This window comes from Mytilus californianus, unplaced genomic scaffold (assembly GCF_021869535.1).
Source record: "Mytilus californianus isolate M0D057914Y unplaced genomic scaffold, xbMytCali1.0.p SCAF_8, whole genome shotgun sequence".
In the NCBI taxonomy this organism is placed as follows: Eukaryota; Metazoa; Mollusca; class Bivalvia; order Mytilida; family Mytilidae; genus Mytilus; species Mytilus californianus.
The window spans coordinates 14,906,237-14,926,342 of NW_026262734.1; the positions used below are offsets into that span (position 1 = coordinate 14,906,237).

General features: G+C 31.5%; 1 protein-coding gene across 1 annotated transcript in view; it reads right to left on the minus strand.

Moving 5' to 3' along the window:
• Positions 1-2,298: 2,298 nt before the first annotated feature.
• LOC127712505 (uncharacterized) overlaps positions 2,299-20,106 on the minus strand; it is a 151,818-nt gene continuing 134,010 nt past the window's right edge. The window contains exons 7-15 of the mRNA XM_052218981.1: positions 15,848-15,941; positions 15,210-15,273; positions 14,118-14,236; positions 13,600-13,856; positions 12,797-12,854; positions 9,702-9,916; positions 8,540-8,630; positions 4,507-4,624; positions 2,299-2,704 (exon numbers count right to left, since the gene is read on the minus strand). Of these exons, the coding sequence (XP_052074941.1) occupies positions 2,521-2,704; positions 4,507-4,624; positions 8,540-8,630; positions 9,702-9,916; positions 12,797-12,854; positions 13,600-13,856; positions 14,118-14,236; positions 15,210-15,273; positions 15,848-15,941 (1,200 nt within the window). The 3' untranslated portion in view covers positions 2,299-2,520. The remainder of the gene's footprint in view (positions 2,705-4,506; positions 4,625-8,539; positions 8,631-9,701; positions 9,917-12,796; positions 12,855-13,599; positions 13,857-14,117; positions 14,237-15,209; positions 15,274-15,847; positions 15,942-20,106) is intronic.

The window sequence follows — 20,106 nt, forward strand, 5'->3', positions numbered from 1 at the left end:
TAAATGAAGCAGACGGATCAGCTCATAAAAAACACAATAAATGACATAATTTATAGCCTGATAATTCATATAATTATAGCACATATAAAGATAAATTAATTATGACATGAAGGTAAATTGAGAGATCATTAATTTCTTCCATCATATGAATGATAAATCACATTGAATTTATTTTGAATTTAAATTGCATTGCAACGAATACCCGATGCATTTAACCGTATGCCGTACGTTTTTAAATGCTGGATACATATTTTAATATAACACATTTATTTAGGATAAAAGAAACAACTGCACCAAAGGTTTGTTAAACCACTTTATCATATATTTAGTAATAAGTACAGTAGTTTTGAATATTTGATAAATAGCCTGCTGTTTAATCCGTATCGCTCAACGGTGATGCGCACCCTTTATCACATCCCATTATCACACCCCTACCCTTTATCACACCCCTACTCAAATTTCTCATTCTTGACAGAAGTGATTTCGACTAAATTTACATGAAGTCCATGTTTTAATTTATGCAAGCTTCTCAAGAAATATTTGTCCTAAATGGGTCCTAAATGAAACGGTCATTAGGGCGTGACGTCATATAATTTTTTGGCATGTTACGTCACAGACGTCGAGTTTTCATATTTTCTGGCACACGAAATGCCACTGTAGAATAGAACTCAATGAAATACCATACAAAACACACAAAAATACAATAAACAAACTATTTCTATGAACAACAGGACGCAAATTGTGAGGTAACCCAGGTGCTTCGGTTGAATAATTAAGCAGTTCTTTTAAAGCTTTTAAAACAAAACAAAAGTAAATCAGAAGGTAACCCATGTGCTAGGGATCAGAAAGCAGTTCATATATACTCTCCTGTTTAAATATATGATAAAGCGCATAAAACATGGCAAAATCCGTATCACATGCCGTATCACCCTCGACCAATATTATCCCTCGGGCCTAAAGGCTCTAGGGCTGATATTGATATCTCGGGATGATACGGCATATGATACGGATTTTGCCATGTATTATTCTCTATGTAAAACTATTTTTTAGATTCAGAGCGATACAGGATTTGACATATTGTTCAGACATCTGCCCATTGGTGAAAGCCGAAATTTGTTGTCCATTTGAAGTATACCCAACATCTCCTTTTATCTATATGTAGTTCTGATGATGTTTGAAATCCAGATATTTTGGTTTACGTTATATCTAATTTCATATATGATAACTGTTTAACAATAGTTTCCTGAAAAAAACCCAAAAACAGTTGAATGATTTTTCAAGGTTTGATAGTTTCAGCATAGGATCTTCACTCCTATATTGAAACTCCTTTGAACACGAATTGGGTGACAAGTCCAAGTCATGATCGAAAGGGTCGAACGAATATGCCAAATGTTTATTACAACTGTACCCATTATACCATTGTTAGAACGTGAAAGTAACATCAATTTTGTTATTGCTGTTACTTAATGTTTGAATTGTCACTGATGTTTATCTGATGATGCCGTTAACTTGTGTAAAAATACTAGTTCCAAACTTACGACAAATATACTATGACAACCCAATATAAATTTGAATGTTTTATACTAACATTACTATTTTTAAAAATGACTCGTTTTGTGTCTGGATTATTCAATTCTGTTAATTTCTATGAAATTGTGTGTGAAAAAAACGTTAAACTGCTTTTTAACTTGAAAGCTTATGTAAAACTATAATGTGTAATGTTATAGAAGAAGTATGGGGTGATGGGGGGGGGGGGGGGGGGGAGGGGGGACTTTTTGTATTTGTTTGTTTTACGTGCTTTTACATGTTTAGTTTGATCCATGCAAATTTCAAAATCATGCCTTAATTGTGGAGGAATATTTTCTTCCGGTTCCCATGAATTACTTCTGTGACCAAAGCCTATCCATTTTCTGTAATAATGCATTTCTGTGTTTATATGTTTTGCTTTAACTATCCGTTCTCCAAGATACAGATCTGAAACCTCGTTATTTCGGTCATCATCGGTGTGCTGTTGTACTTGACTATTGTTTATTATTTACTGCCAACTATAGCTAAGCAACCATTCAACCCGTTATTTACCTTCGACTATATCTGAGCAGCTATTCAATCCGTTATTTACTGCCAACTTAATCTCAGTAACCATTCAACCCGTTATTTATTTCAAACTATATCTCAGTAACCATTTAAACAGTTACTTATTTCCAAAATATATCTCAGCAACCATACGACCCGTTACTTATTTCCATCTATATCTCAGTTACAATACAACCGTTACTTATATCCATCTATATCTCATCAACCATTCAACCCGTTATTTATTTCCAACTATAGTCAATAACAAGTAATCGATACGACAAGCACAAACTTGTGTTATTACAAGAAGAATTGTATATTTCAAAATTATTTATTGTACCTGCTCCTTTGATTTTCAAAAATATTTTCGTAATAATATTATTTCTTTATTTACATGTCCAAATATAAAAAAAAACCCACTATCACTACTTGTCGCCTAAATGTCGTCTACCGTTTCCATTTCATAACATAATAACCTAACACACGTAAAACTATAAATAAGATTCCTAGACTGGCTATATAACAAAAATAAGGACAGTCAATCCCGGAATCTTTTAGAACGTCAGTTATAGTAATGAATGTTGTGTTTCCAATGCATGATGGGTTAAGTTCAGCTGAAGTTGTATTACACCTGAAATATAAAAAAAAAATTGTACGAGTTCCGCGGAACCCAGTCTCGCCTACTTTTGCTGTTATCTATGTTTTCAGTGTGATAGGGGAATGCACATAATAGATTTACAGTTAATGAAATAAAACGTTTGAAATGTATGAAAAAAGTTATGCTTGTAAAAATGAATACAGTATGGAATCAAATCTATAGATTTATAAAAGAGTTGAAACATAAATTGATTGAATGAACAAATGATAAAGAAGATAATTTTTACATTGTTTGATGATTTATCCCTTAATTCAGACGACGACGGAATGTAGGATCGCTATGTCAACAAAAATGGGGAAAAATTATTAAAACTTTTCCTCTAGATACTATCTTTTGATTGTAAGAAGCTTCTGTCCAAGTTTGGTAAAAATCCAGGATGGTTTATGAATCTAATAAATGTTTTAAAAACTTAAACTGCAGACTGTATGTAATATGTTAACTGGAAGAAAAACTAAGTCCATTTATAAGTAATATACGGAAAAACAGGAAATAATTTTTTACAAAATTTCCTTCTAGATACATTTACTAGCTTTGATCATAAACAAGCTTCTGTCCAAGTTTGGTAAAATTCCTGGATAGTTTTAAGAAAGTTATTAAAATTTTAAAAACTTTAACCACAGAGTGAATGTAATGTTAAATGGCAGAAAAACTAAGTCCATTTTTAAGTAAAATACGAAAAAAATGAAATTTTTTTTTAACAAATTTACTTCTGGATACTATCTTGTGATCATAAACAAGCTTTTGTCCACCAAGTTTGGTACAAATCCAGGATAGTTTAAGTAAGTTGTTAAAATTTCAAAAACTTTAACCACAGAGTGAATATTTGTGGACGCCGCCGCCGACGACGACGACGACGCCGACGGAATGTAGGATCGCTGTGTCTCGTATTTTCGACTAAAGTCGAAGGCTCGACAAAAATAATAAGCAGCTTGATCACAATGAATAACTGTACATGCTCTAACCATAAAACAGGCATACCTTGAATAACAGTACATGCTCTTACACAGGCATTCTCTGATTAACAGTAGATGCTCTTACCCTAAAACAGGCATTCTCTGAATAACAGTAGATGGTCTTACTATAAAACAGGCATTCCATCTGTACTCAGTATATTGAGATAGATTGATCACAATGAATAACAGTACATGCTCTTACCATAAAACAGGCATACCTTGAATAACAGTCCATGCTCTTACCCTAAAACAGGCATTCTCTAAATAACAATAGATGATCTTACCATACAACAGGCATTCCTTCTGTACTCAGTATATTGAGATAGATTGATCACAATGAATAACAGTAAATGCTCTTACCATACAACAGGCATTCCTTCTATACTCAGTATATTGAGACAGATTGATCACAATGAATAGCAATACATGTTCTTACCATACAACAGGCATTCCCTCTGTACTCAATATATTGAGACAGATTGATCACAATGGATAACAGTACATGCTCTTATCATAAACCATGCATTCCCTGAATAACAGTACATGCTCTTACCAAAAAACAGGCTTTTCCTCTGTTCTCAGTATATTTAGACAGATTGGTCACAATGAATAACTGTACATACTCTTACCATAAAACATGCATTCCCTGAATAACTCTACATGCTCTTACCATAAAACAGACATTCCTTCTGTAATCAGTATATTGACACAGATTGATCACAATGAATAACAGTACATGCTCTTACCATAAAACATGCATTCCCGCTGTACTCAGTATATTGAGGCCGATGGATCACAATGATTAACAATACATCATCTTACCATAAAACATGCATTCCTTCTGTACTCAGTATATTGAGACAACCAAATGCGTAATGGACAATTGACAAATATTTCGCCCAATTCACCCAATCAGGCAGATGAGTATTAAAATATCCGGCTGAAATATGTATAAAAGTAAACATAAGTAAGTGTACAATCTTAGTCTTTGACTGTTTAAGTTTCGCCCATTTCACCCCAAAAACATTTTAGCATCAGAAAGACTTAAGTCTGACTGAAACATATATAAACGTAAATAGAAACAGAGGTACAAAAAAAAAATCATAATTTTACAGTTTTGCTATTCAAACGTGTAATTTTAAATTTAATTCAAAAGCATGTATTGGTGGAAGCACTGTAAGAGGCCGTTTTCTGAATGTATCTGTATCGGAAGTAAATAGGGTAATCACGATGCTTGAGAAAGCCGTTGGTCAAGCATTAAAAAACTTATTAGGCACATCTTGAGAAATTAAGTTTTTATATCAAAACGTTTTTATCCTTTGGTATAAAAAACATTTGTTGTTTTCAGTTAAGTCTATTGTAATTGTTACAAATAAATATTAATTTCATGCTACATATTTTTGTTTTTCTACAGTACAAAAATGGCAGAAATTCCATTACCGATAATCGTTGCTTCTAACGACAATTCTTATATTACTTACTATGTATCTTAAAAAAAAGATACTCTTGTTTATTTTTTTGTCTTTAATATTTTATTGACACGTTACAGTCGGAAAGCTGACCCCGGTTTGACCCCATTTCTTAACGCAACAATGGAAGTAATGTGACTACCATATTTCGGCATTTTTTGGGTCATTTTTTCTTCAACTGAAACGACTCTGTTACCTCCAAAAAGTCATATCAAATGAAACCAAAGCATGCTGTACGTTACAAATGCCAATTGTGTATACTTTTTAGAAGTTCTCACATAAAAATTGTTTTGATTAAGCGTACTGAATTAGAATACGAAGCCTTCAAACCAAAGGTCGTCACTCGTCGCGTCAAGTTTTTTCAACACATCATTTGAAATTTCTTTCTTTACTCCTGGGGATACTATGCTGAATTTAAAATATGTGATGAGGCTTTTTATAAACTAGCCCGTGTCAAATTTGTGCCACTTAATACGCTGTAATACGCAAATGTGCCACTTCGATGTGTCGATATTTCTGACGAAGCGGTGCCGATAGTAATTTACGAGTTACGTCCCTTTGTTGACACTTTTCATGAACAAACTTATAGGTACTATCAAGCACCATATGCTGTTATTTACAAATGGATGTTATTAAAATAATTTATTATCTTTTTACTAAATATATTTTGATTTTAAAGACATATGTAAAACAATTAGGTAAACACATTTTATCATTTGTACAACCATTTCAGAACTGAAATAGGGCTTTAAATATTACAGTAAATGTTACTCTGTGCCATAATATATTATTCCAAGAGTAACTTTAATATTTATATTTTGGTAAATATTTTTGCTGTTTTAACCAAATTAAATAAACAATCTTTTTAAGATATAAATTTCTACTACATAAAGACAAGGGGTAGCCAAAATATGCTTGAATACTTGACCTAGACAGGGTTAAAATGATCACAAACAGGAATTCCTTTTCAATACTGATATCTGATTCTACCTTTTTCCTATAGGATATACATTTAAAAGAGATAATAATCAAAGTATTTTTAATGTAAATTCTTCATAATTTGAAATAAAAGGAAATTGGTTTGCAATCATTGTATGATTAAACTAGATTTAACAATAAATTTTGTCTCATTGATTACATGCAAGTTCTACTGAATGGACTCAAATTATAAAAAAGCCTAACGTGAGGGAACCCAAATTGCACCTATTTTGATAGTTTTTCCCCTACGTTAATTTATGATCTAGACAAAATTTAAGTTTCCATTCTGTGGTTATTTTGTAGATGTTTCCTTATTTACTATATAATTCCACCAATTTAATTTTGAATCAATATTGAATCATAGAAAAATTGGTTTGAACCGACCCCCAAACGATCCATGATTCTGTAATGAGGAGTACCCAGATATTGCATCCATGCTTAAATTCACATCCTTAAAAATCGTATAACAGATGATTTGTTTTATTTCTTCAAATATTAGAACAATTTGACATTAGTCCATGCTTACTATTCATGTTTTAAGAAATTGATGCTGGTAACATATTTTATTTGCTCATTTTAAAAAAGATGACTTTTTGTGGACGTTTCCATAGATTTTACTTTTTCCAGTGAATACTTCATCTGTTGTTATATACTTTGAAAGTTTTGTGCATATCTACATATAATTAGCTATGTTGAAAGACGTGCATAATTTCAAATCATAAAATTACAAATTGTTTAGTCTCTAAAACAAACTTGTTAGATTTCCGCTGCTTCTTTGCTAAATAGGTGCAATTTGGGTACTCGGTGCAATTTGGGTACTGTGACGTTAAACCAATGGATTTAATTCGTTTATAATCATGAACTTGTGAATAAATAAGAACGAGAAAGATTCGATTTCATATTTTCCTTCTTCTATTTTAACAAAATAAATAACTATGCATATTAAAAGTACTTCATAGCAGTTTCTGAGTGCTAAGTCAACAATTATGTTTTAGATTACAAGTCATGAGTAAGTCACACTCCATGTAAGAATGAAAATGCTTTGAATAAGAGTGATTAAAATGCAAGTCTGAAAGAGATTAAGTTTTAAGTTCAAAGGACAACCCTTTTGCTGGATTCCTTGATTCATCACCAAAAAATGATATTCCCAACAATGCATGAGTTTTTTTAGTCATCTTAATAGAGTTACATTGATATAATTCTAATATGTTTTACATATCTACAAATACTTGAATCGGATAGGTCCGTTAGAATTTGTCCCTTGGTTTACAATTCGAAACACCATGCTGCACTACTTTCTTAACATTGTGTTCTATTCAAGCGCGATACACATGCAAGAGATCCAGGGATTCCAAGCAAATTGAGATTGGAAAACAAATACATAACAGTAACTGTTATTTCTATTCTAATACATATCAGAAAGAAATAATGCATTAAATCTTGGAAAATATATAAAATTTAGATAAAATAAAATTTTCGAAATTTCATGAATGATCTTGGCGCATTAACGTCATGGCAAAACATGACGTCATAAGAATGACAATTCTCAAGCTGAAGATTAATGTGTTACTTGTTCGCTTCAAATTCGTATAATATCTCATTAAATTGAAGTTTTTGAGGTAGGTATTTTTTATTGTCGATTTTATTGTATTAATCGAACATTTATTGATTTCAGAAAGTCAATATCAGCTGGACAGCTAATCTCATAATGGCGTCGATTTTATAATCATGGTCACGTGATTTTCGTTTAAAAAATTACATTTTTTTTGCAATGTGTTAGACCTGTAATACCTCACATAATTACCTTTAAAAGAACTAAATAAAAAGAAGCATGTGGTAAAATAATTTACATAAAAGGAGGGGTTTTGAACCAGTAAATAAAAACTTTCAGCCAATCAGAAGACGTGTTACATCGAAAATTAAATTATTCCTAAATGAATGTTATATAATTATGTAATAGTTAAACAAAGATAAAGTATCTGAGGTCTAATGATGAACACTGAAATGTAACAACTCCTGGCAACTGGCATAATTATGATGTCAATGACAGTGTTTATCACAAATGAAAATATCAAGGTACTCTATAAAAAGACATCTCATACACCAAACATGTTATGTCTATGTGTATGGCGGCTAACTCCTTAGTTACGACATGTCAATTGTGCATTTGATGATAAGAAGACATTAAACAAAAAATTGTAAATTATAAACTGTGAATTTTTGGATTAAGAACTATAAGGAATAAACACATTTTGTTCTTGAGGTTATTGATGTGTTAACTGGGTTGCTTACTCTCAAAATTACATAAAAGTCCAAAGGATTTTTATCAAGTTTGCGAGGTAATCACCCAAGTTTACACATCAATAACCCCTAGAAAAAATGTGTTTAATCCTATAATAAAAACTTACAAAACAGGAGAGAAAACAACATGTAAGTAGTAACTGTTGTGAGACTTAGTTTCATGTCTGGCATTGCTGTTCCAATTATATGACCAATACTCTGAAAAGTAATGTTGAACAGCAATTAAAAACATTAACACAGTAATAGAAAATCCACTGACAGGATTCAATGGTGGATGCGCTACTTTATCACACATGCCCTTCTAAATGGTACCAAAACTATAAAAATATTGGGGCACTTTCCCCTGAATTATTTTCACACTGAACCATTTTAATAAAGAGTTTCAATCCGTACCTATTGACAGTTTATCTGTTCCATATACATGAGGTTCGTACAATATTTTTACCTATGCATAATCAGAAGACCAAATTATAAACGCATAAAGATAGAGTTAAAGCGGAATTTCGACAGAATTTGGTAAATAAACAGAAATGAATGAAAAGTTCCGATTGTAATAACTTTTTTTATGCAGACTACCTTGTGAAAATGAAATATCAAATCACAAGTGTACAAATGTTAAAATGTCTCGCCTTCTCTACTGACTGAAATTTATGTGAATAGTCTTTCAGACAAAGGTCACATCCATTTCATTTGAACTTTGGTGGATAGTTGTCTCATTGGCAATCATACCACATTTCCTTATTGTTTGTTTTTATTTAAAGGTGTTACTAAATGTATCGCAAACATATTTTATCTATAATCCATAAAAAGGTCACGGTCAGATTAACCCTCAAAGTCGAAAAGGCACGATATAATAAATACGATGATACATTGTACTAGATCTTTACAAAACATATACTAGTGGTTCACGTATAACTTATATTAACGTAGATTCTGTTTGTTATTATATTTTACAGCGGAGCAGTTAACTATGAAAATGAAGTAGACGTCAAGTAAATCCTGTGAAAGACAAACACACTCCTTTTAATCATTTTATAAACAGTATAAACTTACAGTTTATAACTGAAAAATTTATTTAACCTCGAAGACTTAATGTTGATCATAACATCTATAGGTAGAATTATAAACATCAAATATAGTTCATTTTTTTATAAAAATTGAGCAAAACTGACTCATTCACATAAACCTTAACATTGAAACACGAAAATTAATGCAAAATTTTTAAATAAATCAAAGTCAATAGCAGTAAACAAACTTTCATGCTTGTACCTGTGCCACTGTGCAGAAAAGCAAATTCACACCAATAAAAATGGAAAATAAGATTCCGTCTCCAACTGCAGACATCCAGTAAATGATACTATAAAATAGTATTGGTGCAATCAGGATCAATGGAAGATCACTTGTAATTTTAGCAGCATAGTAAGCTGATAATCTGTAGGCTCCTGCTTCTCTTTCCTTTTTTATCACACCTCTTTCTGATGGAACTAAAATGAAATATTCAACATGATCATATTACTTATTAGAAGTAACGTGATTTGAGTTGATGATTTCCACAGAGTAGTATTTAGTATGTAGAGCGTAAACACAGCCAAATATCCAAGTCTATTTCAGTTTTATTTAGTAGAAGACAGCATATGGTATTCAATACTACAAACTAACATATCGTTATTGGTATCAAAATGTATCGGTAGTGTAAATCTTCAGAACATGTTATTTTTATAAGAAAGTCATGACATCTCCCAACTAACTACAAATTTCCTAAATTTTTACAACAAAATTCAGTTAAAATAATTTTAGGTTTTTAGAGGATTCGTTCTATCGTACAAATAACTGATATTTCGCAAAGATAGATCGCAATAATAATTAGATATTGTATGGACTGTGGAATATAAAATAGCAGGTGCTAGCATTTAAATTAATGATGCAGCTTGTAAATCACTGATATTACGAAGTAATGCTTTAACAATGTAAAATATTATGTCAAAATATTTTATTTAATAATTAACAATTCGACAACTTGATATAAGTATATTTTAACTTTTTTTAGCCTTCAATTGGTTTAATCCAAACATCTGACAAATATACAGATATACAGATATCAATAAGATATAAATAATTAAAAAAATAAATAAAACAATCTAATTAAAACCTGACCTGTCATTACCCAACCCTGTCAACCATTGAATCTTAATTGTGTGTCTTAAATCAAAGGTATAAATATATGCTTTTTCAGGTCTGTAGAATTATTTGTTTAATATTTATGCTTAACTTTGACAAATAAAGCGAAGCGAGACAACAATCTTAATTATATGGCAATGAGGCATCAACCCAAAGTATGGCGTCATACATACGCAAACCAAAAAACATAAAAAGAATAACCGAAACATTTAGGTTAATCACCAATACACAAGTGTATATACAAGATGCCATGCTCTGAATCACCATGTGTCTAGAAAGTTATGTTGTGATAAACCGAAACATTTAGGTTAATCACCAATACACAAGTGTATATACAAGATGCCATGCTCTGAATCATCACGTGTCTAGAAAGTTATGTTGTGATAAACCGAAACATTTAGGTTAATCACCAATACACAAGTGTATATACAATATGTCACGCTCTGAATCACCACGTGTCTACAAAGTTATGTTGTGATAAACAATACACAAGTGCATATAAAACATGCCATGCTCTGAATCATCACGTGTCTAGAAAGTTATGTTGTGATAAACCGAAACATTTAGGTTAATCTCAAATACACAAGTGTATACACAAGATGTCATGCTCTGAATCACCACGTGTCTAGAAAGTTATGTTGTGATAAGCAATACACAAGTGTATATATAATATGTCACGCTCTGAATCACCACGTGTCTACAAAGTTATGTTGTGATAAACCAACCGAACCATTTAGGTTAATCGCCAATACACAAGTGTATATACAATATGTCACGCTCTGATCACCACGTGTCTAGAAAGTTATGTTGTGATAAAAAATACAATACTGTATTGTATGTTAAATTAATTTTGGTAAGATGAGTAAATCTCTGGCACAATTATAAGGTGACAATATGCAAGACAAAAATAACATATCATTTGACAATTTGTGTCAAAAATCTAGTGACCTGTTGAAATGTATGCCTATGTTTTATTTTATAAGCATGATGATTCAACAATGCATACTCAAAACCTGTTATACTTTAACGTTGTGCATAAACATTTTATAGACTACTTTTGTATTAAGAACTTGTTCATGTTTAAATAATACTAAAGCTTCATTCACACCAACCTAGTTCCCAAAACATCCAAACTCGTCCTTAGAAATACGTAAAACGGGTTGTGAACTGGCTTGAACGTATAGTTTTAATAGGACAATGTCTTTAATGCGACCCTAGTTAGTTCTTAAATTTTAACCCGGTTTGTAACTAGTTCTACTTCGTTCATTATACGTCGAAATCCGTTCTAACTAGTTCCTAACTCGAGCACCTAATTCACAGACAGTCTATTTCTGACTACCTCTTCGTCTCGTCCCTAGTGCGTTCAGAACGTAATTGTCATAAAGTCCAGGCCTAACGGATAAAAACCAGCACATTTCTGCCAGCTCTCATTCTTTTTCTGCTTTTTATATTTTTTTCAGTTGTGCTGGTAGTTTTATTACTTGTGTTTTTTAAATGATGATACTGTATATGATGAGATGCTTTATGATTGTCTGATATTCTGTTTGATACCTATGATAATATGGTGATATTCGTCTTCAATGTTATAATTATAGGTTTCATAAGGAGTGAGAATTGGATATTGCTTGATATCAAATCGAGTTATTTAATTTCAATATAATAATGAATGAGCGAGTTTATTATTAATATCTAAATTACATAATGAGTTTTGATATCAAGCAATATCAAATTATCACGCGTTATTAAACCTATTTCTCTTATGATGAACACTCTCATTGTGTTAAATAAAAAACTCCGCTAAGCACTGATCTACATATACCAGTATGATACCAGTATGATGTCATATGTCCAGTTCCTGTGTCAAACTTTAACATCAGACATTTTAAAACTTTGTGTACGGTTCAGAATGTAATAAAATTTGACAAAAAGAAAATGTTTATGTGAAAAGTGTGAGTGTTTTGTATATTATTTAAAAAATCGCATATTTCCGTAGCCATGGACGAGATGTACATCGTCTTAACCTTTGAAAGTCATCGATGACCTTAGCCAATGGAAATGTCGTTATATTGTCTAATGATGGTGAATAAACCAATAAAAAGTTTTGTTACACTGCGTTCGGTGTGATACGAGAAATATCTCTTCATGCAAGAACTGGCCACAACCATAAGAGAAGCTGATATACTTACATCCTGTTACTGTGCCAAGCATACAATTGAATCCCCAATGAGCAACACTAAAGAAAATCTATACAACAAAACAAATATTATGTTACTATACCATTATGTATAGAAAAATCAAGCATTGGTTCTAATGGACGCAATTAACGGCAAATATTTAACCCTGCATCATTAGTCTGTATCAGTGTAATAGTTGGTTGCTGTTTGTATCAGTGTAATAGTTGGTTGCTATTTATATCAGTGTAATAGTTGGTTGCAGTTTGTATCAGTGTAATAGTTGGTTGCTATCTGTATCAGCGTAATAGTGTAATAATTGGTTGCTATTTGTATCAGTGTAATAGTTGGTTGCTATTTATAATATTTGTTTTTCGATTATTTGTTTTGTCATTACTTAAGTTTTTGGTTTTTTCGTTTGAATTGTTTTACATTTTGTCATGTCGGGACCCTTTATATCTACAATACAGTATGGGTTTTGCTCATTGTTGATGGCCGTACCGTGACCTATAGCTGCTTTACTCTACGTCATTTGGTCCCTGGTGGATATTTGCTCCAATGAAAATCATACCATATCTCGTTTGTTTTAGTTTAAGATTTTTTCAATTATAATTCTATTGTTTGATCAATTGTAGTCTTGACTTTATTTTTGATAAAACATCATTAACTTTTGTTGCAAGTAATTATTATTTTGAAGGGAACCAATAACTTACATGTACATTTAAGTGTTCATTTAAAGAGAAAACCCCCTTTCTATCATATATAAATTCAAAATACGTCAACGAGAATTAGCCTCGGAAAAAAGAACAAGAACTTACTGTTCCCATTTTATCACGTAATGTTCTGTAAGAATAGTCTGTCTGGAAGTAAAGTATGCCACCAAGCAATGCTAATAGTATAGACTGGATAATTTCATATTTGTGCAGGATTCGACCCTTCGATTGTCTAAATTGTCTCCATGTTAACATACGATACTGAGTCCAAAACGATGTTGGCCAGGCATGATGGGAATGCACTGACGTCTCCTCTTTATCGATTCCAACTACACAAACGTCATCAAATGATTCAGCTGAACCTGTAAGAGAAGGTTTTTCGATCACTTAATTTTGCATCATGAATATAACTGAAGTTTTCTTAACTATTGAGCTGAATTAAAAATTAGCCTCATATATAGGAAAATCACTATATGACAAGAAAATTCAATTGATAGATATTGCTACATGTATATTTAGCATGTATATAGAATCCCATACAACTTTTCAGTGTATATCTACACTAGAAGTCCCCTCAAGTTCCTCGGATGTCAAAATTAGTCTTGTTTTTAACTTAAACTTACCGCCTGTTCTTAATCCAGCTTTTGAAATATCAGCATCAGAATTATTTGTATAGCTGTGATTGACGTGACTATGCTGACCGTTTGATAGAGGGTTCTGTTCACATACATTCTCAAACTTTCTAAAACATGAGTCGCAGTGTATATTCTAAAACGTTTAAGGTTGCCCTATATGTTAATTTCTTAAATTGTAAGTATACTTAATTTCTGCGAAATATTTGCTTTTATATTTTTTTCATGTCGAAATTGTTACTATATTTTTCATCATTATATATTATTATTTTCTTTTAAAGCCAAATTCAATCAAATTCATCCTTTTTTGGATCAGAACGTTGCCATTTTCTAATTTTTTGACGAATCTATTTGTTTCTCAAACAAAGTATAAAACAGGTACATATAGAGGCTAAATACTTATGTTATGCATACAAATACAAAGATGTCTGCTTAGTTTTAACAGATCAATCAAAACCAGATTGAAATCATTGATCTTCGACAAATAAAAGCAAACAATTTATATGTTGTTTTCTAAAACGAAAGCACGTTAACGGTTTGTATTCCAATAGAGGTAACAATATTAATGTAACTTAACAAAAGTATGAAATTCGGCAGGAATTTTACTAAGAACAATAACAACAAACGTAACCAAAAGATTTAACACAAATCCATATTTTTCGTGGTCGTACTTTGGAGAAGGCGTAGATCTGCTCTATGGTATATTGTAACTTATCTCATGACAATAATGACCACACAAGTTCATAGAAAATATTGATCTACTGATTTCTCCTAGTTTTGAAATAAAGTTCATTTTGGTGAGGTTCGTATTGCTCAGTTTTTAGTTTTTTATGTTGTGTTTTGTATAAATTCAATAATGTTTGTCTTTTGATAGTTTTTTTTTTGCTTTTTGCCATGGCATTGTCAGTTTGTTTTCGACTTAAGATTTTAATTATTCCTTTAATATCTTTCGCCTCTCTTTTTGAAGCCTAAAATTACAAAATATTTTCCATTTCTTAGTAAAATCATACTTTTTTTACGTTCTCTGTTGTTGCACATTCCCAAATTTACAACCCTCGTTATCTTAACAAAATAATAATTTACTTATGTCTATCAGCTTCTTCGTGTATTTTCTTGCTCGTCTCATCATCTGTACTCAATAAAGCAACTAAAATGAAACGTACATTTGTCTTTAATGGTTATTTTTTAAAAAAAAAAACAGTCAACATTTAAAGGCAAACAAAAGTATTAACAGAGATACCGAACTCAAGATTAAATTCAAAAAGGGGAAGTCCATAAAAACCGAAAACATCAAACGTAAGACTTTATCAACCAACTGAACGAATGGAAAACAACTGTCATATTCCTGACTTGTTACAATCATTTTCTGAAGATGATATATCAAGCATATTTATATTGATTTAATTACGCATCTTAGATATTTACTACTTGTTTTGAGCTTGTTTATTTCATCTCGAGCATAAACCAAAACAAAACCACATAGAGAACTAATTGAGTCTGTCTCTGAAATATCGTTTCTGTTAATTCTATATTTTAAGTAGAACGTAACATATATGATATTATTGAACAGGAAATCTATGGTAAAAATAAAACAGTTTCCTGAATACAGGGGTCTTTATTGCACTTATTAACAAAAGTTAGGATATAAAATAACCGTTTTATGAAGGTGGTATGTTTTTTATACTTAAGATGTTAAATGCAAATTCAAATTTTGTACTCACGCAGAAAATCAGCTGGGTTGAAATGTATTGCACATGGCATTCCAATTCTCTCAAAGTAATTTAATGCTTCTGACGCTTTTCCGAAATAAGCTACCTAAAAGTATACAAATAAACATAATTATAAAATTCCTACTTACAAAAAGCATTTCCTGAATTTGATTCCAAAATTATAGTTTGATCGATTTAGTAGTATTTGGACACGCAAGAGCACTTGATACTGTGCAGATGGTACATTCACAAACTGATAGTTTAAAAGCAACTGTACAAATAAAAAGAAATTCCGATAAGCGTGCGCAGTACAAATGTTTGAACTAACCCTCATCATGTACTCTCAAGGCTAAAAGCGTCGGTTGCCAAATACAAAAAAAAACATTCAAAAGCATATAGACCGAAAAGAGGCCTTAACAGGACAGTTGAAATTGTCTAAGGTCAAGTTTGCCTTCGTATCTTTGGTCAGAATTTTTTTTATCATATTCTGTACGCCAGTCTTTGCTCCTTTCAATTGGGAATACGGATAAGAAAATGAAACTCAGAAATGGAAAAATACTAAACAGTCCTAAGTCCTACAACCAAGCCCAAGAAATCACATCAAAATGATGTTGGATTGAAAATCAGCTTATCAGATACACCACTTAAACAACACAAAATTTTCAAATAAAATTGTCACTTCAATAAGTTTGTTGTTTGTTGATGAATACCAAATGTTTTGTTTTCTTGATAATATGTGGTAATTGTTGCATGAAGGAATTTATAGTGAATACACAACACTTATCAATATTTATAAATCTGAATATTTAGTTATTTACAAACATAAACATGTAAAACAAATTAAAAATTATAGGAAGACAAATTAAAATTTCAATTTTTTTTAATGTATAGGGAAATATAACATTACAAACTTTCCTTCATCCTTTGTAATATTTTATTTCCATGATTAGTTATAAAAATGTTAAAATAAACAAATTTTCAATTAATGTCATTGTTCCTGTCCTAGAGTGGTAATATCACAAACTAGACATATTGTGTATTATCATCTCTACTGAAAAGAAACTCAGCTTTAAACATCTGTTTGTTAAGTTATATTATCTGTCCCTTTATCAGCATGAGACAACAGATTTACAGCTCTGGGTAACCAATTTATAATTGAGAGAAGATATGAAATTTTCACTCTGAAGGGCTTAGATGCAAGACTGTAAAAACCAAACTCGTTCAACGGGTATCTACACGTCTCAATCTTCAAAATCGCTTATCTGAAAAATACTACAATCGCTAACATTTTTAATAATAAAAATCGTGGTTACCCTTCTATCGATAAGTGTCATGCCCAAAAATGACTTACATATCCCCGTCTTTCCACCAACAATATCGTTAGGTCCACTTTTAATGGTCGCACATTTCCTTAAATTTTGAAACTGATATAAATTGAAAAACTAACAGTATTATCTATTTACTCACATGAAACAAACCGGGATGCGGTATTCAGTACGTAAGTGAAACCGGACGCTATTTATCTAAACGCACGCAAGAACACCTTTATCATTTTAAAAGACCCCATCAATTTAAAAGTATCATTTATCAACACCTTAAGAAGCACAATCATCCTATTAAATATTTAACAGTTCAACTTTTAGAAATAGTAAATAAGCAGCCTGGGGAATCTCATTCAAAGTTTGTACGATCACGGAAAATAATTGAATTAAATTGGATTTAGACAATCTATCCTCTCGGTCTTGATGATAATATCATGGGAATTGGTAATATATCATGAACCGATTCTGTTAACATTTTGGATATAGTTTCTACTGTTCGTAAAAACCGTTCTTATGGGCGTAGAATAAATCGCAATCGGAGAAAATTTCGTACCAATAATACAAATATTTCGGACCTAATTACTATTTCAAAAAACAACGGCAGACATTATCTGTTAACCAAGCTCTGTTCTTCACCTGTTAATAAATTACATCAAATTTTAGAGGATTGCAACACAATTCCATATTGCAGTCCTAAGTATGAAATCGTCCAAATTATAATTGCATATTGCTACTCTAAACGGTTTCCCAAAATTGATCGCCCTTAAGATCATAAAAAACATTTCATTAAAATCAAATGTGTCCAAAAGGTTTTGATTTTGTAAATATTGCCGGTATTTTTAATGATCATTCCGTTAAAGAACAAATTCCTGGCTATTTTGATAATACTGAGCTCCCTCTTATTTGTTATGTCTACAAAAAATCTACTCGCAAATATGTGTTTAATTATAGCGAAGTGTGTAAATATGTTAATATCAGTGACAATACACCTACGTCAGGAAATTGCAGTAATTCCGAATACATTTATTGCCCGTGTTCCCATGCTATAACAGGAGACTTTAACATCGTCCATGAACGAGAGTCGAAATCATTCCTCAGTAAAGGACCTAAGTATCGCCCCCGTCAATTATTAATTGGATGAGTGTCGTAACATCATCCATGACTCACTCCGTACTTACTGTAGGGAATTGATAAAACGAGAAAAAAGCTGACAAAAGTCCTTAGATTCTTTTTTTTTAATTCAGTAATGAACATAGTTGATATTCGTATTAAAAATTTTAAAGAACATTTTACTCCTAACAACAACCATAATAGCCCTATCAAACATAAGCTAAAATAAATCGCAAAGGAATTTGTTTTTGTCCCGGTTGATAAGGCTGCCAATAATATCATTATTGTTTGACGTATATTTTACATTGAAGTTCTGCAAAAAGGAAATCACGAATTCGCCAATATTCCAACTGACTCTATTTTTGGAAATTGACATCTGTAACAAACATAAACTTTTAGCTACCTCTTTACAAGCAGAACCAAATACAATGAAAGTTCCAACTATGTCCTGGCTTCCGAGGCTGCACAAAACACCTTACAAATATAGATTTATTTCGTCTTCAAGTCATTGTTCCACTACTAAACTGTCTATTCTACTTACTAGTACACTTGGTACAATCAAATCCTGGTAATACATTGTTCAAATAAGGCCCTTGAAAATAGTGATATTAATTACTTTTGGAGTGTCAAAAATTCGTTGAAAGTACTTGTTAAATTGCATGCTTTTATTGGTGATTTCGAATTTGTTCAAAGTTTTGATTTTTCTACCCTATATACCACTCTGCCTCATAGTCTCATTAAGAAAAAAATCACACACCTAATCAAATGGGCATTTAAAAAGTCAGAATGCGAATTTATATGTTCAAACTCTTTTAGGTCATTTTTTAGTAACAACAAACCAAAAACTATGTCGATTGGACCTGCTTTGAAACGATAACTGTACTTGAATTTTTACTAGATAACATTTTGTTCGCTATGGAGATTCCGTATATCTTCAAGTTATAGAAATTCCAATGGAGACTAAAGGTGCACCACTTATTGCGGACCTGTTTCTGTATTGTTATGAGATACAATTTATGACTAAAATCAGCAAAGACCCATCGAAACAACATCTGATACAAAAATTTAATAACACTTTTAGATATTTGGATTATATATTGGCTCTCAATAATGACGACTTCAGTATGTCAACACAAGAGATTTATCCTGCTGAACTGACTTTAAATAAAGCTAATATTAGCAATGACCACTGCCCTTTCCTGGATCTTGATATCTATATCTTTAACGGGAAGCTTATTACCAAAACTTACGATGAAAGAGATGAATTTTCATTTTCTATTGTTAATTATCCATTTTTAGATGGTGACGTTCCCTTTTCACCATCTTATGGTGTTTATATATCTAAACTTTAACGAAAGAAATCTCTATGTTACTGAAAAATTATTACACCAGGGTTTTCGAAACCACAAACTAGTCAAAACATTTACTAAATTTTATCATCGGTACAAGGACATCATCCGTAAATATAAATTAACATGCAGACATCTTATACGTTCAGGTATTTCACATCCAATCTTTTATGGTAATGTTCTATACAAAGCAAACAAATGTCGTCATTCACCTCAAAAGCTAACCAAACCTTTAAACGGACTTATTCAGAAGGGATATAGTTACGAGACTGTTGTCAGGTCATTAAAGATGGCATATTTTGGAATTAATATTGATTCACTCATAGGGTCTTTGCATCGGAAATAAACACATTTATTCTAAAACCAGTTGTTGGCATGATACGGGTTATGTTCTCCTCATATATTTTATGATGGTATGATATTAAACCCCTAACGGGAGGGATTGTGCTTGATTTTCATATGATGAAGACATAATCTTTCAATCAGTTTA